At 43.6% G+C, this 24637-nt stretch overlaps 2 protein-coding genes across 2 annotated transcripts in view; one reads left to right on the top strand and one right to left on the bottom strand.

Annotated features, from left to right (window-relative positions):
* CTNNA2 (catenin alpha 2) overlaps positions 1-24637 on the bottom strand; it is a 613234-nt gene that overhangs the window by 268626 nt on the left and 319971 nt on the right. The window lies entirely within an intron of this gene.
* LRRTM1 (leucine rich repeat transmembrane neuronal 1) lies at positions 11398-12966 on the top strand. The gene has a single exon (XM_070948864.1). The coding sequence runs from the start codon at positions 11398-11400 to the stop codon at positions 12964-12966; it is 1569 nt and encodes a 522-aa protein (XP_070804965.1).

Below are 24637 nucleotides of genomic sequence, written 5' to 3' on the forward strand. Positions count from 1 at the left end.
CTTGAATTGTACCCAGAAAGAAACTGGAAGCCAATATTGTGGCTACTGCTGCATTCTAGGATGCTTATGGTTGCGTTTGTTCGTCTCTTACATTTTGCATTCAAATTTTCATCCAAAATGAATTTACCACCTGAATTACTGTGTGTCCCGTACACCATAATAACAACTCTAAAGCACAAACTTTATTGAGTAGGATGTTCTTTGTAGAAAATTCTGAGTGCTGAAGAGATGGAGCCTGTAGATCTGCAGCCTGATGCAATCCTATATTAGATATTCCTCACTTTATTTCTTATTTGCATTTTTTCCCCTCTTATTAGGCTACTTGTGTGGGATCACAGCTCCACTTAGCACAGCACATGTAAACTCCCAATTGGTAACTGCACTTGGGAGGTGTTATGTTATTTTCAGTTTTATGAATTTGAGTACTCACATTGCTACTTGTCTTGCCACATTAAACACTTCAGTGAGTTAGCTTTTTAGGCGCCGATCTGTTCTCATGAACCATCTAAGTGTTGGGACACCCAGGGAAGGGAGTTGGGCTCTGACTCACAACTATGCAAAGTTCTTGAGAACAGCTAGGTAAATGGTCCGAGAATCACTCCAGAAAAACCAAGAGTCCAGTTCATCCTATTTCTAATTTAAAATCCTCAGTTTACATTTTCACCTGCCTTTTATATTTCCAGAAAAAGGAATTCTCTTCCTTCCTTCCTTCCTTCCTTCCTTCCTTCCTTCCTTCCTTCCTTCCTTCCTTCCTTCCTTTTCTTTCTTTCCTTTCTCTTCCTTCCTTCCTGTCTCTCTCTTTTTTTCTCTCTCTCTTTCTTTCTTTCTTTTCCTCCCTCCCTCTGTCCCTATCTTTCTCTCCCTCCCTCCCTTTCTTTCTTTCATCTTTCTTTTCCTTCCTTCCTCCCTCCCTGCCTTTCTTTCTTCCTTTTCCTTCCTTCCTTCCTTCCTCTCTGTCTGTATCCTTCTCTTTTTTCTTTCTTCTCTCTCTCTCTCTCTCTCTCTCTCTCTCTCTCTCTCTCTCTCTCTCTCTCTCTCTCTCCCTCCCTCCCTCCCTCCCTCCCTCCCTCCCTCCCCTCTACTTACCTCTCTCTTTCTCTCTTCCATCCTTCCGAGGTCAGTAAAATGAGGAGCCAGATTGTTAGGGGCAATATGCTGACTCTGAAAACCACTTAGAGAGGGCTGGAAAGCACTGTGAAGTGGTATATAAGTCTAAGTACCATTGTTATTTATTCCCTTCCTCCAGTGGTGGGTTTCAAAAATTTTTACTATCGGTTCTGTGGGCGTGGCTTGGCTTGGTGGGTGTGGCAGGGGAAGGATACTGTAAAATCTCCATTCCCTTACCACTCCAGCGGAAGGTTACTGCAAAATCAGCTGGGACTCGGGAGGCAGAGAGTAGATGGGGGTGGGGCCAGTCAGAATTTTTACTACTGGTTCTCCGAACTACTCAAAATTTCTGCTACCGGTTCCCCAGAACTGCTCAGAACCTGCTGAAACCCACCTCTGAAGCAGGAAGGAAGGAAGGAAGCCATAGTGGCCCAGTGGTTAGATTGCAGTATTGCAGGGTGACTCTGCCAACTGTTAGCAGTTCGATCCTGACAAGCTCAAGGTTGACTCAGCCTTCCGTCCTTCCAAGGTTGGTAAAATGAGGACCCAGATTGTTGGGGGTCAATATGCTGACTCTGGAAACTACTTAGAGAGGGCTGTATTGTCCCTCCATCTTGAAGTTGCCAAATTTGAAAAATGCTCATGCAGGATGCTAATAGAAATTATCCTGCAAATGTGAAATTGTTTATGCTATTGATGACAAAGCAACACAAGCTATCCTAGCTATCTAGTGCCTTTTGCTGGTTCTTTGCTATTTCAGTGTGGGGAAAAAAGAGGTCTCTCGGGAAAAATGCCAGCCCTTTATACATATACCTACCTTAGAAATTTACCTACTTTAGAAAGGATGGAAGGCTGAGTCAACCTTGAGCCTGGTGAGGTTCGAACTTACAGTAATTGCAGACAGCTGATGTTAATCACAATGCTATCAGTCTGCTGAGCCACCAGGCTTTGAGAAACTCTTAATGAGCTGGAAGCTGGTTAGGAATAATGTCACTAAACGAAGCAATACAACCACCCTTTACAAACTGTGGACAGAATGGAAAGAATCGTGCAGTAGTTGGCATTAAAGTCTGGTGGCCTTAAAGCAGCTGAGCATCTTGGGAGTTGGAGTCCAACCTTGGGTTGGGAAAGGCTCGTCCAGCAGCCTTTGTATATATGAGACGCATAAAATCACCCGAAACTCTTTCTTAGATATATTTTGCTGCAGGAAATAAGATTCAAACAGCGTGTGATCCATTACACTGCAAGGAAAGATCAATTGTTCATTATACATACAAGCAGGGGTGAAATCTAAAATTTGTTACTACCAGTTCTGTGGGCGTGGCTTGGTGTGGGGGGGTAATGTGACTGGGTGGGCGTGGCCAATTTTTTTTTTTTACTTTTAAAACCATTTTTTACATGTAAAACCATGTTAAAAAAAAATGCTTTCAAAAGGCTCTGACGATCCCAGCTGAGTTGCCTGATTGGCAGGCAACTCAGCTGGGATCGTCAGAGCTTGGCTCATCCATGCCATTTAAAAGAAAAAAAACTTTTTTTCTTTTACATGGCTCTGGCGATCCAAGCTGAGTTGCCTGATTAGCAGGCAACTCAGCTGGGATCGTCGGAGCTTGGATCGTCAGAGCTATTTAAAAGAAAAAAAAAGGCTCTGATGATCGCGCGGCTCAGCTGGGCGGGGGGGGGGGCGGGGGCAGGGATTTTTGCTACCGGTTCTCCAAACTGCCCGCCACCATCGCTACCTACTCGCCCGAGCTGGTCCGAACCGGGAGCATTTCACCCCTGCATACAAGTCTCTCTTTTTTTGCTCCCCCCCCCTTTTAAACAAGTTAATGTGATTTCCTGTTTGCATCGACGTGGTAGAATTTGTGCAAGTGCAATCATTATATATGACAATACGTAACAACTCTAAGACACAACCTGTGGGGATTTTGCCACCCACGAGATAGCACCTGTGCTAACTGGTCTTGGAGTGGAGAACTTTTGAGTCCTCCAATATCACAGAAATATAGAATACAGAATAAGAGAGCTGGAAGGGACATTGGAGGTCTTCTAGTCCAACCCTCTGCTTGAGGAGACCCTATACCATTTCTGAGAGAGGGAAGTCCAGTCTCTTTGTGAAAGCCTCCAATGATGGAGTACCTACAACTTATGGAGGCAAGTCATTCCACTGATTAATTGTTCTAACTGTCAGGAAAATTCTCCGTAGTTCTAGGTCGCTTCTCTCCTTGGTTAGTTTCTAACCATTGTTTCTTGTTCTGCCTTCAGGTGCTTTGGAAAATAGGTTGACCTTCTCCCTTCTCTGTGACAGCCGCTCTAAAATCGGAACACTGCTATCATGTCACCCTATTCCTTTTTTTAGATAGATCTAGATATACCCAACTCCTGTAAGTGACGTGCGATAACTTTTCAATTACCGCATGTCACCTATAGAATTTGGTTTGGGGATGGGGGAACATGACCTAAAGATAGAGAAAAAGAGAGAGACTCTGAGAAAGAGACTGAGGGAGGGAGGGAGAGAAAGACACACACACACACACACAGAGAGAGAGAGAGAGAGAGAGAGAGACAGAGACAGAGACAGAGACAGAGACAGAGAGAGACAGAGAGAGACAGAGAGACACAGACAGAGACAGAGAGCGAGACAGAGACAGAGACAGAGACAGAGACAGAGACAGAGACAGAGAGCGAGACAGAGACAGAGACAGAGAGAGACACAGACAGACAGACAGACAGAGACAGAGACAGAGAGACAGAGAGAGACAGACACAGAGAGAGAGAGACAGCGACACAGACAGAGAGACAGAGAGACAGAGAGAGACAGAGACAGTGAGAGACAGAGAGACACACAGAGAGACAGAGGGAGACAGAGAGAGAGACAGACACACAGAGAGAGAGAGAGAGAGAGAGAGAGACAGAGACAGTGAGAGACAGAGAGACAGAGAGAGAGACAGAGGGAGAGAGAGAGAGAGAGAGAAACAGAGAGAGAGAGACAGAGAGAGAGAGAAAGAGAGAGAGAGACAGAGAGACAGAGAGACACAGACAGAGACAGAGAGACAAGAAAGACAGAGACAGAGAGACACAGACAGAGAGAGAGACAGAGACAGAGAGAGACAGAGATAGAGAGACAGACACAGAGAGACAGACACACACACACAGAGAGAGAGAGAGAGAGAGACAGCAACACAGACAGAGAGACAGAGAGACAGAGAGAGACAGAGACAGTGAGAGACAGAGAGACACACAGAGAGACAGAGAGAGAGACAGAGGGAGACAGAGAGAGAGACAGACACAGACAGAGAGACAGAGAGAGAGAGACAGTGAAAGACAGAGAGACAGAGACACACACAGAGAGACAGAGAGAGAGACAGAGGGAGACAGAGAGAGAGAGAGACAGACAAAGAGAGAGAGAGATGTCAATCAGTTGTTAAAAAATAAAACAAACAAACAAATAAAAAAGGTAGGAGTCCTTTAGTTCTAACATCTGCCCAGAAGATGGAATTGTAGGCAAAAGCTGAAAATGGTCAATATCTAGAAGGCTTTTGTAGAGATTGGACAACCATCTGTCTGAAATGGTGTAGGGTTTGGGGCAACCTTAACATGTGTGGACTTCAACTTCCAGAATTCCCCAGCCAGCATGGGGAATTCTCTTGCACTTATATATTGGAGTCCTTTTAATTCTTGAAACAACATGAATCATAGAAAAATAGTACTTGACTAATCAAATGAAGCTGAAAAAGCTGCTTCGGGCAGGATATGATGATACTATGCTTATAACAAACGTTGCATACTTGCACAGAACGTCCCTGTTGCGTCAAAAGAGGCTTAATCCCAATATCTTTGGGATTAAGTAGAATCATGTAGAATCCTAATCCCTGGATTCTACATGAACAAAGATCATGACAGGTAATCCTCGAGTTACACCGTTCATTTAGTGACCATTCAAAGTTACAACGGCACTGAAAAAAGTGACATGACATGGGGATAACTCACTTAACAACGGTCTCACTTAGCAATGGAAATTTTGGACTTAATTAAGTCAAGGACTACTAGTATAGATTTCACCTCCTCAGAGAAGGAGTTAAAAATATGATCATTAGTTCACGTTGCCAAATTCCCAAAAATTAAGTGGGTACATTTGGGAAAATATACCTAGAAATTTTTGCTCAAACAGATCATTGCCTAATTCAAAAGAGCACCGTTAAACTCTTCCAAATGGTGCTAATAATGTAATGTAATTTCTTAATGTGAAAGATGAAACTATGTTTAAGGAGAGAAAACTATACATACGGTATTTTTAGCTTACATTAAAATTAACTATATGCATTTTTGTTGTTGTTTTGGGGTTTATTAGTATGCAGCTCCTAGAACATGATGTGTTATGTATCTACATCCTGAGATAACAGTCTGTATTTATATAATTAAAGTATTCTATATTTATTTTAATTGCTTTCTTACTGCTTACACATTTTTCTCTCTTTTTTTTTAAAAAAACCCTCAACTCTTTGCTTTAAAGAGAATTCTGAAGTTTGTTTCGTATTTCACATTGAAGGTATAATCCAATGAATGGATACTAGTAAAAGCAACTGGTAATTCTGTTATGCAAAAGATAATAATAGTAATAATAATAATAATAATGTTTCTGCAAGATTGAACCCAAAAAGTAATCTTGAAAAAGTAAAAGCAAAAGGTTGAACATGGTGAAGAAGAGAGATACTTCAATGCTGCCAGTTTAGAGAAGAAACAGTGAGTAAGGACTGTGTGTTCTTCCATATTATCTTAGTTTTTTGTCTTTTGTGGCTCAGCTGGACATCTACGGTATTTATAAAATAATCTGACGGTGATGTGCGATCCAAAAGTTATTATACAGGTAGTCCTCAACTTACAACCACAACTGAGTCAAAAGTTCTGTTGCTAAGTGAGACCATTGTTCAGTGAATGCTGCCCCGTTTTAAGACCTTTCTTACCACAGTTGTTAAATGGCTCACAGCTCATTGTTAAGTTAGTAACATGGTTGATAAGTGGATATGGCTTTCCTATTGATTTTGTTTTTTTCAAAATCAATAGGAAAGCCAGATTTGGGGGCAGGTTACAAAAGGGGATCACATGACCTCAGGGCATTTATGCAACCGTCATAAATGTGAGTCAGTTGCCAAGTGTCCAAATAGAAACTGTCACTAAATGTTTACTGGCTAAGTCTGGCTAAGCAGTGGAAATTTTGGGCTCAGTTATTGTCATAGGTTGAGGACTACCTGTTATTCTGTTAAGAGATTGAATTTAATAGCTGGAACAGTAAAGTATACAATAGGCCAGAACACACAGTTCTACAGGTAGTCCTTGACTTTCGATAGTTCATTTAGTGACCGTTGGAAGTTACAATGGCACTGGAAAAAGGGACTGTTATTCACACTTACGACCCTTAAAGCATCCCCATTGGTCAAGTAATCAAAATTCAGAGGCTTGGCAAGTGACTCATATTTATGACGGTTGGTGTGTTCCCATGGTCACCTGATCCCATTTTGCAACCTTTTGACCAGCAAAGTCAACGGGGAAGCCAGAGTCACTTAACAATCCTGTTACTAACTTAAGACCTACAAAGATTCACTAAACCACTTGGAGCAACAAAGGCCGTAAAATGGGCAAAATTCACTTAACCAATGTCTCGCTTAGCAACAGAAATTTTGGGCTCAGTTGTGGTCAAGGACAACCTGGAGTGGATTAGTTAGAGTGCTGACCAGTGGTGAAATTCAGTTTTTTTTACTACTGGTTCTGTGGGTGTGGCTTGGTAGGTGTGGTGTGACTTGGTGGGCGCGGCTTGGTGGATGTGGCAGGGGAAGGATACTGCAAAATCCCCATTCCCTCCCCACTCCTAGGGGAAGGATATTGCAAAATCTCCATTCCCACCCCACTCTGGAGCCAGTCAGAGGTGGCATTTGCCGGTTCTCCGAACTACTCAAAATGACTGCTACCAGTTCTCCAGAACCTGTCAGAACCTGCTAGATTTCACCCCTGGTGCTGACTCATGCATGAGGTAATCTATACTATGATTGGTTGCCGTGAGTACGAAGGGGCCGTTTCCCTTGTTCCCTGCCTTTTTCTCTTCACTGTGTTCTATATACTGTTAATTTACCTCATGATATTCTTGTATTCCCACTTTTTTCCCGCCTTTTTCTCTTCAGTGCGTTCTGTAGACTTCTTTTAGATTTACCTCATGATGTTCTTGTGTGCCTGACTATCCTGTATCCTTCCTTTTTTGGATGATGACAAAGACTGCTGAAAATTTGAAGGGTGTGTGTGTGTGTGTATGTGTGTGTGTGAAGGAATTGCATAGCAGCTGCCAAGATGAAGATCGATTGATCTATCTATCTATCTATCTATCTATCTATCTATCTATCTATCTTCTCTCTCTCTCTCTCTCTCTCTCTCTCTCTCTCTCTCTCTCTGTGTGTGTGTGTGTGTGTGTCTGTGTGTATACTGTGTTTCCCCAAAAATAAGACTCCGTCTTATATTTTTTTGAACCCTGAAATAAGCACTTGGCCTTATTTTTGGGGAGGTCTTATTATTTTGGGGCGCGTGGAGGAAACCAGAGGAAATGGCAGGGACCGGCTGCACATGTATTTAAATATTTTCAGGGAGGGCTTATTTTCAGGGCGGGGGGCTTATTTTCAGGGGGCGCTTATTTTAGTGCATGGGCTCAAAAGCCCAATTGGGCTTATTATCAGGGGATGTCTTATTTTAGGGGAAACAGGGTATATATATATGTATATATACGGTATATATATATACATACTATATACACACACAATTATATTTTAATTTTGTGCTAGTATCTCCGACTTCATCTGGACAGCTGCTACACAATTCCTTGACAAATTCCATACTGGTTGAAGGCATAGGAGCATTAGTTTCTATTTGAAAACCATCTGCAAACTCAGTTTGTATGCAATGGTTTATGTTTTAGAGAATCTCTGGTGGTTTGATCACTGTTTATTTCTCCAAATGTCTCCATCCATGAGGTTTTTTAAGAAGAGATTGGACAACCGTTTGTCTGAGATGGTATAGGGTCTTCTGCTTGAGTAGGGGGTTGGACTAGAAGACTTCCAAGGTCCATTCCAACTCTGATGATGATTATGATGAGGATGAAATGATCTCAATTTTCTAAGTACTTTCTTATGAATATTTGCAGCAACCTATTGAAGCTGACACCATCCTCTTTGTATCTTGAACCGGAGTCTTCCAGATAATATCTCTGGACTAAATAAATCACAACTTTGCCTTGATGGGCTTTCATCTGCTTCTACAGGTGGTCCTCGATTTACAACAATTCGTTTAGTGACCATTCAATGTTACACTGAAGAAAAAAAAAAGACTTATGACCATTTTTCACACCATTGCTGCAGCCGCATTAGTCACATGATCGAACTTATGACTTGTTTTTTACACTTATGTTGCACCATCCCCATAATCATGTGATCAAAATTCAAATGCTTGGCAACTGGCATGTACTTATGACGGTTCCAGTGTCCTAGGGTCATATGATCCCCTTTTGCGACCTTCCGACAAGCAAAGTCAACGCGGAAGCCAGAGTCACTTAACAATCGTGTCGCTCGCTTAACGACTGCAGCAGTTCACTTAACGACTGTGCCAAGAAAGGTCGTAATACAGGGCAAAATTCAGTTTAGAAATGTCTCGCTTATTAACAGAAATTTTGGGCTCTTTCATGGACATATCTCGAGGACTACCTGTATTTTCCAAGCTGGATGTTGGATACACGTCCTTGCAGTGGCAATTGACAGTCACTTCATACCCCTCCCTCATTTGTTTTTGCTGATTTTGAACCGAAGCACCTGAACCCAACCGCTTAATTTCAGAAGGAAATCAGGATTTCTGCCAGCAGGACATTAAGAGACAAGATGTCTCCAATCCTATTTTCCTCAATGGAACAGGGGGGTTTTTTTGGGGGGGAGGGGAGAACAAGGGGGGGGGGGAAAGACACGTCGTCGTTATGAATTGAAAAGGTCTATTTTCTTCTGCATTCCGTAAGTTAACACAAGGCTTTGGGATCAAGCATTCCGGCTTGTTTAAACTTAAATTGGCTGGTTAATTTGAGGCGGGTTTGCTAAATGGTCAAAGAAGTGGATTTCATAGCTGTGGCAACGGAGCTGATACCTTCCTCAAAGTCACTAAAGAATGGAATGGGGGGAAACAACAACAACACAAAACAGATTGTCAACGGCGGCTTTCTCTATAGCTAATGATGGTTAAAAATTAGCCGACCGGCATTTTTTTTTGGGGGGGGTCCATTGAACAAAACAGCCCTACAGTTTTAGAAATCTGGAGGTCTCGTTCTTCCTTTCTAAAGCCAAGAGTCGCCAGCCTCCCCTGAAACGCACATACACACACACAATAAGCTGAATGGCAGACCGATTCATAAACGCAGCCTCTTAAATGCCTGAATAAGTCTATTGTATGATCCCGCATAGATCCCTGAAAATTTGGTCACAAAGATGCCATTGGCAACAGCATATGCTAAACACCTTTTTTTTTCTTATCTTTTTTTTTTTTTTTTAAATGAGGGAGAAAACCCAACAGGCATCCTCTCCAAATCCACCTTGTCATATTTGCAAGCATCTTTCGTTTGTGCAAGGAAAAGCAAAACAAAACAACACCAGCAAGCGAGAGAGAGCACACACACACACACACACACACACACACACACACACACACACACACACACCGTTCACTGTTGTCCGGAAGAAGTGAAATGGGATGGAAAAAGTCAAGCGGTTCCTCTTAAGTCACCAAACCAAAAATCCCAGCATTGCAATATGGTGCTCCTGAAATGCTGGAAGGGAGATGCGTCCAGCCACCCACGTCCGAATGCCAAATCTGCCTTTTTGCACTTGGACCCTTGAGACAAAGAGAAGTGTGGGGGGGGGGGAAGGAGGAGGAAGGGGGGGCCATGGAATTGCTGGCTCCCTTTTGCTACTGCAGCTGTTGCTCTGTGAGTGCCGTCCATGTGTGCATATGTTGGGGTAACAGCCAGCAGGGCTGAAGAAGCCTTTTTTCCATTTCATCAGTGAACCTATCTCCCGTTACTGGTTCAAACTAAAATGTTGATTTTATGCCCACCCCTTTTTCCATTTGCCCGTCTCTTGTGAAGCACAGCGCAGGTTGTGATGATCGTGAACAGCTTACGACACTCAGCGAGCAGGAGAAGCCTCTGCAGGCTGTAGCTTCTTCCTACTGGGCTGCAAGGAAGCCTCGCTCTCTGGCTTTCTCTCTCTTTTTTTTTTCTCCCCCCCCCACCTGCTCTTAAGCATCTTCTTTGACAAGCCAAGAGAAGCAGGAATGGAAAATCAAGCCATTTTGAGCCCGTCCGGTTGGAAAAGGGATTTTAAGCTGCCTCGGAGGAGTAGAAAGATGTTCCCGGTTCATCTCCAATGACGGACGCTAAAGAGACTGTCGAAATCCTGGGGAGCTGTTCAGAGTTTCGGAAGGGGGTCTCTGCTTCTTTCCCGGGTGTATTTTTTTTCCCACCCCTCCTGCCCTCTCCCTCCCCACGTCACCGAACGAACTGCAGAGAAAAAGGACAGAGAGAGAGAGAGAGGGAGAGGAAGAGAATGGAAGGAAGGATGATCATCAACCGTGATGCCCCTACTTCACAAACTTGGTGCTGGGAGTCAGCTTAAAAATAAGGAGGAGGAAGGGGAAAAAAAGAAAAAACCAGAAAGGAAAGGAAAAAAAGAAAAAAAAAGAGATAGCTGGACATGCCTCTCGCCCTCCGAGATGAAGCAAAGTAGACATTGTGCGCCTGCCAGCCGTGCCAAAAGCTGAAAGCGTCCGAATTTGTAGCAACAGAGAGCTCTTTTTGAGCCCTGCATATAATTAAGTCAAACACAAAGGAAGCTGCTGAATGGAGCTTGTCAATCTCTGGAACAGGGTGGGTAAGACACTTTTTAATTTCATTCTCTCGTGGAGAGGGGTGTTTTCCCCCCCCCATAATTGTTCTCGTCTTTGCGGCGGTGTCTAAAAATGGACAGATTCTCGTGTATCTTTTGAATGCTTCTGAACTTTAAAGGCTGTAATACAGAGTCCTGCATGCTGCATTTATGTCCCCCCGAAGCCCCCTACAAGTCCAAGATTTGGCCCGATGACTCTCTTATTTTTGCCTGCGCCTGTCCCCTTGCCCTTTTGCTGACATATGATGTGATGTAGAATTTATACGGAGAAAGGCAAGTGACCAGTCAAAGATTCAATGGACTTTCTCAAGCACATTTGGGGATATTCTTGCTAATGGATTTCCTTCTCATTGGGGTCTGTTTAAACTGGCTGCTGAAAAAGCCCCCAGGATTGATCCTGTGTAGCCTGGGTGTTTTTTTAAAAATGCTTCCAGCCGTGCACACTGGGTGTCCGCAGCTTTGTCGGTGCGAGGGCAGGCTTCTCTACTGCGAGTCGCTGAATCTCACCGAGATGCCGCACAACCTGTCGAGCGTGATGGGTTTGTCATTGCGGTACAACAGCCTTTCGGAGCTGCGTGACGGACAGTTCACCGGGTTAACGCAACTCACGTGGCTGTTTCTGGATCACAATCACCTTTACTCCGTCGAGGCACACGCCTTTCAGAAGCTCCGGCGAGTGAAAGAGCTCACGCTGAGTTCCAACAAGATCACCCAACTGTCCAACAGCACTTTCCGGCCGATGCCAAATCTGCGCAGTGTGGATTTATCCTACAATAATCTGCAGGCTTTGGAGCCGGACCTGTTTCACGGGTTGCGCAAACTCACCACGTTACACATGCGGTCCAATGCCCTTAAGTTTGTGCCTGTTCGAATCTTCCAAGACTGCCGCAGCCTCAAGTTTCTCGACATAGGATACAATCAGTTGAAGAGCCTGGCTCGCAACTCTTTTGCGGGCTTGTTCAAACTCACCGAGTTGCACCTGGAGCACAACGACTTGGTGAAAGTCAACCTGGCCCACTTCCCCAGGTTGCTCTCTTTGCACTCCCTCTGTCTCCGGAGGAATAAAGTCACCATTGTGGTGAACTCCTTGGACTGGGTATGGAAATTGGAGAAAATGGACCTCTCCGGCAACGAGATCGAATACATTGAACCTCATGTTTTCGAAAGTGTACCTCACCTCCAGTCCCTTCAACTGGATTCCAACCGGCTCACCTACGTCCACTCCAGGATCCTCAACTCCTGGAAGTCTCTTGTTAGCATCAGCCTCTCGGCCAACGCCTGGGATTGTGGCCGAAACATCTGCGCGTTGGCCACTTGGCTCAGCACTTTTAAAGGCCGCTACGACAACAACTTGCTCTGTGCCACCCCTGAATACGCACAGGGTGAGGATGTCTTGGATGCTGTCTATGCTTTTCACTTGTGTGAAGATGCCACGGACTTCACCACCGATGGGGACCTCCTCTCGGCTGCGGTCAACCACAGTGACCCGACAGCCGGCTATAATCCTTCGACTCTGACCTCTGACCTGCAGGAGGCAGAAGGGGATGGAACCACCGACGTCGTGACCCTCACCATCCCCAACGAGAAGACTGAGAATGCTGTTCAGATCCACAAGGTGGTGACGGGGACCATGGCCCTCATCTTCTCCTTCCTTATTGTGGTTTTGATACTGTATGTCTCTTGGAAATGTTTCCCGGTCAGCCTCAGGCAGCTGAGGCAGTGTTTTGTGACCCAGCGTCGGAAGCAGAAACAAAAACAGACTATGCATCAAATGGCTGCCATGTCAGCCCAGGAATATTACGTTGATTATAAACCCAATCACCTCGAAGGAGCTCTGGTGATCATAAATGAATATGGAGCCTGTACGTGCCACCAGCAGCCAGCAAGGGAATGTGAGGTGTGATTTTAATTTTGTTTTTGTTTTGTTTTTTTTTCCAGTGGGGGAAAATTTCACTCGGTGTGCAACCAAATAGCAGTGAGCAAATTACTAAAATAAATAAATTAAAAAAAAAAAAAGACAATTCAATAAGGGTTGACTTGGCTTACCGGGGCCTTTGTGTGCCGAAAATGTTTTGGTTTTGTTCTGTTTTTTTTTTTTTTTTTTTAAAGGAGCTGTCCCAAAAGACAGGATGTTAGCTTTATTGTGGCTAAACCCTTTCAAGACGTTCAACTTTCTGAAATGAGTTATTTCCTATAAGAGCTCTCTGTGTGAAAGATCTGCCGATAATCAGAAAAAGAAAGTGTAAAAAAAGGGAAAAAAAAGTAACAATTACTGATTTTTTTTTGTAAAACCACCACAAAAAAAAATGTTTAAAAAATAATAATAAAAGCAAAAAATAGCATTTACAATTTTTACAGGCTGTTGTACCGTATCTGAATTGTTTATCTGTATTGGGATGGGGACGTGGATTTAATTCCTCTCACCCACACGGAGCCAAACTGCAAAAAAATCTTGGTTCCTAAGCAAACCACAACGAAGCACAAACTTAAAGGAAAGCAATGGGAGAATTACGTGGTTGGTTGTACCATGTTACTGTTGAATTGAATGGCACAATGTTGGAAACTGTGTGTTTGATCTCAATCTGTGATATAATCTATCATTTATATGCCTGGTGGGGCCCACTCTAATTTGCACCTCCCACAGCCTTGCCCCCACTTTGGTCAAAAGACTTGGACGCAAGGGTACCCCCCCCAAAGTTCCTTTAAGACCCCGTCCCCCTCCCCACCTGAAACCTTTCTCTCATGTTCTCAGCTTGCATTAAAAACCCAAAATGATTCCCATCATTGGGAGATTTGGGGTGGAGATAGCACCCCATTTTCCTCTGGTACCCCACATTCGTCATATTTTACACCCACCATTGCACAACAGAGAGGTGGGCAGAATTTAAAACTCCGCGGCCTGCAGAGCATTGGGGCAAGAGACCGAGAGACAAACCTATTTCCCCTTGGGAAATCTCTTTATTTGCTCACAAAGATTTGGGACAATCTTATCCAGCAGGCCAGCTTTGACCGTGGGGCAGTTAGCATTTAGCTGTGGTTGATCTTAGAAAGGTTTCAAGCAGACCCCTGCATCATGTCTCCCAACTGATTCGGCTGATGCCTGGCTAATCAATATGCTTAAAAATAATAATTAAAAAACCCAAAAATGAAACACAATTTACTTGTCCTTCTAACTGTTAGTACAAATGAAGCAGAAGCAACTACCCCGGTGATCATCAAAGCTATTGCATTGTCTCCTTCCTGTCCCATTTTTTTTAAAGGTCTAAGCAATGCTACACCCTCTCTGGTTCTGAATTTCGAACCCGTAGCCTCCGTTTATGACCAAGCCATCAAACTGATCTTCAAAACCCCTTCCAGGAGCTTTTGCTTCTTAAGGGTGCTGCTTTCTTCTGAACAACAACCAAGACATAATTAATAATAATAATAATAATAATAATAATAATAATAATAATAATAATAATAATAATATACCTTAACAGTTCCTAGGTCCTTGGTTAGGACTCGAGCTGCTGAGCTATTAACCAGCCTCAAAGGCTGTGAATCTCACTAAAGATTAAATAATAATAATAATAATAATAATAATAATAATAATAATAATAATATACCTTAACAGTTCCTAGGTCCTTGGTTAGGACTCGAGCTGCTGAGCTATTAACCAGCCTCAAAGGCTGTGAATCTTACTAAAGATTAAATAATAATAATAATAATAATAATAATAATAATAATAGTTGCAAACAAGAGAAGACAGGTGTCACTCACTCTCAAGCTTGTTCATCAAGGTTGGATGGAAAAAGAGATGGAGAGGAGGGAAAAGATTTGGGTATCACAGACAGAGACAGAGAGGGTTGGGTTTTCAAGAACGGCGGAAGCAAAAGGCCAGGGAATTATCTTCCATTTAATTAACTTAAAATGTCATTGCTTTGAAGGAAGGACAGGATTTCAACTGACACCTGCCGGAATGCGGAAGGAGAAGCCTGGGCTGTGATAGATTTCCCTTCCCAGTCTAGCCCTATTCCTTTCCCCTCTCCATTTACAAGACCACCAATGCCTTGCAAATCAGAAGTCTCCTTATCCCTGCACCCCAAAAAATTGTGTTTTTTTTTTCACAACAGAGGGTCCTCCAAGACACTTTTTAGCACCGTCAACAAGCTACTGAGCCCCAAACCAAGTGATCCAAGGAGCTTTGAAATGCCACGTTTTTCTCTGCAAAACCCCACCTCGGACTAAATGTGCATTTTTCCCCCCAGTGCTCGCTACACTATATTTCACTAATGGCTTTGCTGTTCTGTAGCACAGTCATGGGCAGCCTCCTGCTGGAATAAAGATGGAATATACCTCTCTCGCTCTCTCTTTTTTTTTTTTCTCAGGGATATGCATAGTTAGTATCCTTCCACAACACCGATAAGGAATCATATCAATTTGATTTCAACCAGAACATCAAAGAACCTTTCTTTGATACTTTGGGTATAAGAGAGTTCTCCATGATGCTCCAGATGTTTGTATTTCTTGGCTCCCTTACTCATATGTTTATTTACTTATTTCTCTATTGATCAATCAATTACATTGCTAATTCATCTAGGAATCAAGGCCGCCCAGATAGATTTCAAAACTACCGATCACTTCCAAAGTTTATGTCTGTCTGTCTGTCTGTCTGTCTGTCTGTCTGTCTGTCTGTCTGTCTGTCTGCCTGCCTGCCTATCTATCTATCTATCTATCTATCTATCTATCTATCTATCTATTTATCTATCTATCTATCTATCTATCTATCTGCATTCAATGCTTCCTCAAAGCAAACAAAATCCACGTTTTTACTTTTGGGCACCCTTAATCATATATTCATTCACATATTTATTTATCTATTGATTAATTAATCACCTGGCTAATTCACCTAGGAACTAAAAGCCCTTAGACAGATTGCAAAACTACTGAACACTTCCAAAGTTTATATATATATATATATATATAAAGCATTTGATGCTTCCTCAAAGCAAATAAAATCCACATTTTTTTTTACTTCTGGGGCCCTTTAATCATATATTTATTTATCTATTGATTAATCAATGACATTGATCATTCATCAAGGAATTTAAGCCCACCTTAGATTGATTGCTAAACTACTGAACCCCTCTAAACTTTATATATATATATATATAAAGCACTATATGCTGTTTAAAGCAAATAAAATCCACTTTTTAAAGAAAACATCTGGGTACCCCAGTTGTATATTTACTTACTTATTTGTCTATCGATTCAATAATTACCTTGCTACTTCATCTAGGAACTAAGCAGCGCCTCCAGATAGACTGCAAAACTATCAAACATATCGAAAGGTTTTTATTTATTTATTTATTTAAATAAAGCATTCTATGCTACCTCAAAGCAAATTAAATCATGGAAACAGGGGTGGTCCATCAATAAACCATCTAGAGCAGTGATGATGAGCCTTTTCGGCACCAAGTGCTGAAAAGGGAGCTGCTTTGCGTGCTTGTCTGGGCCGCAACCCGTAAGAGGAGCTGCCAATGGCGCATGCGCACGCCCGAAAATGAACTTCCGGTTTCTGGTGCCTGCACGAGCGCGAAACAGCCAGCTAGCCTCCCATTTTCTGTGCATTCGCTCGCGACAATCAGCTGGCCCGTGCACATGCTCATGCAGGAAAATGGAAGACCAGCTCTTCCAGTTCCCGTCATTGCCGCACGCAAAAAGGCCAGCTGATTGTCACATACACATGCGTGCCAGAAACTCGAAAGAGGAATGGGTGACGCCACGCGTGCCAGGCGACATGACTCCGCATGCCATAGGTTCGCCATCACGGATCTAGACGAAGAAGAAATAAGAACATATGCCTAAACTATAGGTAGAGGAGGGGGGGAATAACTTTGCCTGTTGCTCAGAGGAAGCGGATGAGGTCCTGCCTTTGAGGCCACCTTTATTAATGTGGGCATGTTATCCGAGAAGGTGCTCCATGTATTTTCTCTCTCAAAATCAAGCTTTATCTCGCCCTTTCTCCAGAACGGACGACAGGGATGTTTCTCATGGTCTCCAGCTGCTAGGGGAACAAATTTGCTGGTAGAAAAATCATTTTTCTACCAGCCTTCTGCTGCCAATAGCCTCCCACCGACCGGTTCGCTCGCACAGAGAGGGCCTCCTCAGGGTGCCGTCGGCCAGGCAGTGCCCGCTGGCGACCCCCAGGGGGAGAGCCTTCTCTGTGGCAGCACCTGCCCTCTGGAATGACCTGCCCCCTGAGATACGCATGATATCAGACCTCCGGACTTTTCGTCGGGCCCTGAAAACACACCTATTCCATCTAGCTGGGCTGGCTTGATCCCATCCTCTCAGTTTTTTAATCGAATTTCGGTTTTAATTGGGTTGTTTTAAATTCGGGCCAAAATTTATTTAATTGGTTTTTAAAATGTTTTTAAATTTTATATGCTATGTTTTTATCCTGGCTGTACACCGCCCTGAGTCCCGCAGGAGAAGGGCGGTATAGAAATATAATAAAATAAATAAATAAATAAATAAATTTTCACCACCCTTTAGAGATGTGGCTGTTCAGAATCAGACAGCTTGGGGTAACGTTTCAGCGTGTACTGGTTAAAATAAAGTTATTTTGGAAAGAATTTGCCTTTGGACGTATGCAGGAGCAAAAATGTTTTGTTTTTTTTTTGAGTAGGCAAAATGACCTTTTTCTCCCTTCTATTTGGGTAAATAGAGAAATCTATTTATTTCTCTCTGTGTATGTGTGTCCAAGCTTTTGTGATGAACGCACTCATTTCTTTTACTTCTGGCCTCTCAGCCCAGAGACCTAAAATGTGCTAATAACAACAGTTGGGAAAGGTAAAACTGCTTCTCCCAGCGCGTATGAGTTTTGTTATTTTAATTTTCACCGAAAAAAACAAGGAAATTTCAACGCCCTTTCGCCGGCTTCCCTCAAATGGAGAGAAAGGCAGATCAAATAAAAGTACAACCAAATGGAAAACCAGCAGGGTTTCAACAGGCAATCTCAACGCATAACTTGTCCCTATGCTAGGAAATATTTCTCGCGGGGCTATTGGCGTCTCTCTGACAGCTCTTCCCTCCCGAGGAAAGAGGGGAGCTGCTGCTACTTTGCAAGAAGTTTCCGCTCCCATGAAAATTAGGGCCAGAAATGATTTAAAATTGTAGATCAAAAGAGGCAGCCTAGGGTTGTTTTTTTTTTTTTTCTATAGCCTGAAGGAAGATGGAAGACAGATCAATATTTGATCCAGGGGTGGGCTTCAAAAAAATTTAGCAAGGGGTTCTCTACCCAGTTGCTGGGTGGGCTTGGCCATGGTGGGCATGGCCTAGTCGGACTCTTGCACCATGGTGGGGAAGGAGCGTTTTTGCCCTCCCCGGGCTCCGGAGGCTTTTCTCGAGCCTCCGGGAGGGCGAAAACGGCCTCCCCAGGCTCTAGAGGCAGATCCATTTTTCATCCTCCCTGAGCCTCTGTGCACGCCCTGCACTTACCTGCATCCAAAATGGACTGCATGGTGACTCCTGGGAGGGGCGGGGTGGGGTGGGAAGGGCCAACCAAGAGTGGGATTTGGGGGTTCTCTGAACTGCACAGAATCTTAGCTAGAGGTTCTCCCGAACCCCTGCGAACTCCCAGCAGCCCACCCGATTTGATCCATGGTCTGAAGGAACACAACTGCATTTAGACTGTGCATACAGGAAACACAAGAGTTTTCCCTGCAATTATTATTTTTATTTTTTTGCTTTGAAAAGGCTTCATAGTCTACACAAGTAGACCTCGACTTACGACCGCCGTTGAGCCCAAAATTTTCATTGCTACGCAAGGCAGTTGTTACATGAGTTTTGCCCCCATTTTACGGCCTTTCTTGCCATGGTTGTTAAGCGAATCTGGCTTCCCCGTTGACTTTTGCTTGTCAAAAGGCCGCAAAGGGGGAATCACATGACACCCGGAACTACTGTCATAAATATGAGCCAGTTGCAGATTGTCTGAATTTGGTCCGAAGGGGATGCTGCAACGGTCGTAAATGTGAAAACCAGTCATAAAAGCCAATTTTTTCAGTGCTGTTGTAACTTCGGATGGTCACTAAATGAACTGCTGTAAGTTGAAGACAGCCAAATCTTACACCTCCCTCTTTACAAATAGCAAAGTGTGTTTGCACCAGGAGTGATATCCACTTATTTTTGCTACCAGTTTGCAAATGTGAGTGCACACACTTACCTACACGCATGCACAGAGCGTTTCGCGCATGTGCAGAGGGTAAAAAATGATGTCAGGGCAGGTGGGCGGAGCCTCCCGCAGCCATCACTACCAGTTCGTGCGATCCGGATAGAACCAGCTGAATTGTACCACCGGTTTGCACATACAAGTCCTACTCACCACCCGTTTCAGAGAATTGCTACTACGGGTAACTCCTGCATTTGCATTTCATGAACGGGAACAATGATGTAGTAAATCATGCGGAAGTTCAACATGGTCAGGAAAGGGATAAATTTAGAAGTAAATCCACAGGCTCTGGGGTTGGCCATGCAAGCAAAGGTCTTTGAGAATTGGTAAGAAAAAAGATTTTGGAGGAAATCTCAAAAGGTGCTTTTTCAAAAGGCAACTAGACTGTTTTTTTGACTTGAAGAAGAAGAAGAAAATGTTTTGCTCCTCAGCCAAGAAGCTTCATCGGTGGATGAGAAAGCGAAACGTTTTCTTCTTCTTCCTCAAGTCAAAAAAACCTGTCCAGTTGCCTTTTGAAAAAGCACCTTGGAGGCAACGGCAGGTAGTCCCCGACTTACAACCGCAAAAATTTCTGTCGCTAACTGAGACATTTGTTAGGTGAGCTTTGCCCCATTTTACGACCTTTCTTGCCACAGTTGTTAAGTGAATCACCGGGCATGCTGCAAGGGTCAAAAACGCGAAAAAGGGTCATAAGTCGCCATTTTCAGGGGCGTTGTAACTTTGGACAGTCACTAAATGAACTGTTGTAAGTCAAGGACTACCTGGATGACTGAGAAACTCCACGGACATTTGGAAGAAATCTCTACTCCTATTACATGTCTTTCGAATAAGCAATCATTTAGAGCAGGGGTGTGAAACACAAGGCCCGTGGGCCGCATCTGGCTCACGATGGGGTCAGATGCGGCCCGCGGGGCCGTCCTGGAAAATGTAAGGGACCGTCCTGTATCGTTTTGGTCCTGTCTACCCAATGTGAAGAGGAAACATGCCAGCAGTTTAGGGAGTGGCGTCAAGCTGGCCACGCCCACCCATTTCACCACGCCCAGTCAGTGGTGTCAAGCTGGCCACGCCCACCCACTCAGCCATGTCTGCCACGCCCCCCCCCAGGTCAACCACAACCCTGATGCGTCCCTCAATGAAATTGAGCTTGACACCTCTGCTTTAGAGAATGAGCGGCATGGAAATGCCTTAATTTAAGAGGAGAAATGGAAGATATAACGGTACAAAGTGAATCTAAATGTTCAGTGAGAAAGAAAAGGCTCAATTAAGAGATTTATGGCTGGGCATATAACGAGATCAGAGCCAAGTAAGAAAGCTGAAAATTTGCACCCAGGGCTGAATGCAAATTATAGCAGGGTGTCGTTGCAACAGGTTGCAACAGTTAGGATGTGCTAAGGGTGAAATATTCTTAGAAAATATAGACGTCTTGTGAGGTGCTCGGTGCCCCTCTGAGCTTGGTGGTTTTCTTGGAGACCTTTCACGACCACACTAGCTAACAGCATCAGGGCTACCATAATGAAATGTCTGCCAGCTTTTTCATACTAACTCCGACCGCTAAGATTTTTTTTTTCAGGGAAGTTTCAATAAAGCTGCAGTTTCCAAAGGTTTCGATGGTCAACCCCTGACAATTCAACAGTTTAGGAAGGGCTACTTTTCTTACTCCCACACGTCCACTCAGAAAAATGAAAGGAGATAATATAATTCCAACGTCTCATCTACAAAACAAATCAACGGTGGGTTTTAATGACTACGAACGACAACATCCCTCAGGTCATCCCTACTCTCAGTTGCATCTTTCAAACATGTCAGCTTCAACCCCTCGACCGAAACCACAACGAAATTAAATGCAAATTTAAACAACGGCGATAGAAAAACCTTGGCTTAAGCGTAGCCGTAATAAGGAGTTTTCAGATCTTCTTTGCAAGCCAGGATAGGATAGAATTATCCTGGTTGCCAAAACTTTAACTGGACTCTTCCTGCCCTTTTAGACAACTTAAAATAAATATAAATGTTTATATTTTGTGGAGGGTTGAAAACTAACTACTTCTCTTGGACGGGGATACGAGGGACCCAAGTTAAAAGCAACCGATCTCCCTTGGTATTAGCAGGCCCTGGGCTGAGTTATTTTTAGGATGGGCTTTTTAAAGCAATCACACAACAGCGACAAAAAGAAAGGTTACTGCTACTAATAGTACTGTTACTACTACTACGTATATCCACAAGCTCGGAGAACGAACTTTCACCTGCTTATATATCATCATCATCCTCTTCTTTTAACGACCCCATAATCCCTTGTAGGGTGGAGTCTGGGCAACTGAATGGAGCCGAGTGTTTACTGGCCGGATGCCCTTCCCTGTCGCCAATGCGGAGTTTTGTTCAGCAGATAAATTCTCAGTGTGCCCAGAGAGAGAAATAGCTGTCTCTACCTAGGATCGAACTAACAGCCTCTTGATTGTGTGAGGCGAGAGTTCCACCTCTAGGCCACTCAATATATATATATATATCCTCGACTTACGACCACAATTGAGCCCAAAGTTTCTGTTGTTAAGTGAGTTTTGCTCCATTTTAAGACCTTTCTTGCCACAGTGGTTAAGTGATTCACAGCAGCTGTCAAGTTAGTAACACAGTTGTTAAGTGAATCCAGCTTCCCCGTTGACTTTGCTTGTCAGAAGGTCGCAAAACGTGACCCCTGGGACACTGCAACCGTCATAATGTGAGTCAGTTGCCGAGTGTCTGAATTTTGAGCACATGATCACGGAGATTCTACAATGGTCGTAAGTGTGGAAAAACAGTTGTAAGTCCCTTTTTTCAGTGTTATTTGAATGGTCACTAAATGAATTGTTGTAAGCCGAGGACTACTTGTAGCTACTGTTTACGTACCCTGTTTCTTTTCTTTTTTTTCCCTTCCATCTATCCCCATCCATTCCTTGGGTAGGCTTTAGGAATTTAAAGCTTAATTTTTCAAATAATGATTGGTAAGGAGGAGGAGAAGGAGGAAAAAATAGAGTTGTGAAAAGGAATGCAATATTGGTAAGAAAAACTCAGTTAACACAAGACACAATTTTTTTTTCCTTAACTAAGTTCATGCCATCCTTGGTATTCAGCACCTGACTTTCCATTTTTCTTTCCCATTTTTTTTTAACCATTCACGTTTTCTCATATTGATCGCCTATAGCTGCTCTAGCTTCATCATTAGGCCAGGTAATTTTTATTCGTTCCCTTCATGCTTTTCTCATTTCTCTGAGATCTAAAAATAAAAAAAGCACAAAGTATCTAAAAGAGAATTGCAGCCAGTGCATTCATCAATCTATCCCCCTCACCCACACCTCCACCCCGCAAAAAGAAGTGAAACAACATTAAGCAAAATCACTACACCACAAATCTGAAAAAATGCAGTGGCTGGCTGGCTGACTGGAGATAGAGATAGAGATAGAGATAGAGATAGAGAGAGAGAGAGAGAGAGAGAGAGAGAGAGAGAGAGAGAGAGAGAGAGAGAGAGAGAGAGCTGAGCCTGGATAGCTCTGCAGACTAAGCACTGTAATTTAACACCAGCTGTCTGCAATTAAAGTAAGATCGAATCTCCCCAGGCTCAAGGTTGACTCAGCCTTCCATCCTTTCTAAGGTAGGTAAATTGAGGACCCAGTTTATGGGGGCAATAAGATGACTTGGTATAAATATACAAAAGGATGAAGGCTATTGCTTAACGCATTGTAAGCCGCCCTGAGTCTCCGGAGAAGGGCGGCATATAAATCAAATTAAAAAAAAAAGATAGATAGATAGATAGATAGATAGATAGATAGATAGATAGATATGGATAGAAAGAGAGATAGATAGAGAGAGAGAGAGAGACAGACAGACAGACAAGACAGATATAGTGATAGGTAGGTAGGTAGATAGGTAGGTAGGCAGGCAGGCAGGCAGGCAGACAGATAGATGAGATAGAGATGGATGGATGGATGGATGGATGGATGGATAGATGGATGGATGGAGAGACGGACAGACATTCTGATCTATAATTTCAAGAGATCTTATTTAAGTTAATTTATGTTAAAATACAAACAAAATGTTACTTTCCCCTCCAGATAGAGAGAGAGAATAAGAACAAGAAAGAATGAGGGAGAGAGACAGAGAGAGAGAGGGAGAGAGCAGTGTGCATTCAAATAAAAAATGTCTGATACAGGAGTGATTTACTATACTGAGAGGGGTATATTTCAGGACTCAAGACCTTTATTGATCAAAAAGGATGAAGAGATTTCAGTGTTTCTTCATGGAACTTGCAAAAGAAGGGCCCAAAGTTTGATTTTCAGCAGAGACAGAGACAGAGACAAAGAGAGACAGACAGAGAGAGAGAGAGAGAGAGAGAGAGAGAGAGAGAGAGAGAGAGAGAGAGAGAGAGACAGACAGACAGACAGACAGACAGACAGACAGACAGACAGACAGACAGACAGACAGACAGACAGACAGTGTTCTGCCCCAGCTCCGGATTCCCGAGGATATCGACACACACCAACGGTCCTTATCAAATTTATTAAGTAGCAAGAATAAATCAAAGTCCGGCAAAGGTTGGCAACCAGCCCAGAAAACAAGATACGATAAGACTTTTCCAAAAATCCTCTGATGATAATTACAAGTTGTTTCCAGCAAGAACGCACTAGCTGCCTGTGACTTAAATAGGCTAAGGGAGTGGCCAATTATCCTCAAGCCTTACTCTCGAGGAGACCTCCTCCTCCTGAGTAGCCACTCCTGCCTTTTGGAAGCCCTGCGTGCTCGAGCATTGAGGAGAGACTCCTCCACTTCGCTCTCTCCACTTGAAGGAGCCTCCGGAGGTTCTGAAGGCCCCGGCTGAGTCTCTGCCTCTGGCACCACATCCTCTTCAGCCTCCTCGCTGTCCGACGTGAGCGCCCTCACACCAGCCTCCTCGTTGTCGGGATCAACCACAATCCGCCTAGGCCGCTGGTGGGCCACAACAGACAGAGAGAGAGAGAGACAGAGAGACAGAGAGACAGCGAGAGGCACAGAGAGGGGGGGGATACTTTTTCTGTTCCATATGGTATTGCACTAGGTAAGGGAAAATGGGTGTCCTTGCTAAACACCTTCCCCCCCTATATTTCTTTCCCCCATATTTCTCGCCAAGTGATGCCCCATTGGTTGTGCTTTTGTCAAAAGAACAGAGCTGGTGATATCAGAGTCGGAACAGAGAGAGGGTCCACTGTGTTACCAAGGGCTGTGACTATCAGAAGAAACATTTGTGTTCCCTTCCAGAAGATGCTTATTCCAATATTCCAAATCTACCATTTCTTCCCCTGCCCGGGAATTCAACTGTGCCTTCATTTCAAAGCCCCCCCCCCCAAAACCCAAAAGCTTC

The sequence above is a fragment of the Pituophis catenifer genome, unplaced genomic scaffold (assembly GCF_029215685.1).
Source record: "Pituophis catenifer annectens isolate HBS135680 unplaced genomic scaffold, rPitCat1.0.hap2 SCAF_8, whole genome shotgun sequence".
NCBI classification, from domain to species: Eukaryota; Metazoa; Chordata; class Lepidosauria; order Squamata; family Colubridae; genus Pituophis; species Pituophis catenifer.

Excerpts from the sequence above, each read along its gene's own strand:
- LRRTM1 (XM_070948864.1), top strand. The coding sequence starts at position 11,398 with ATGGATTTCCTTCTCATTGGGGTCTGTTTAAACTGGCTGCTGAAAAAG.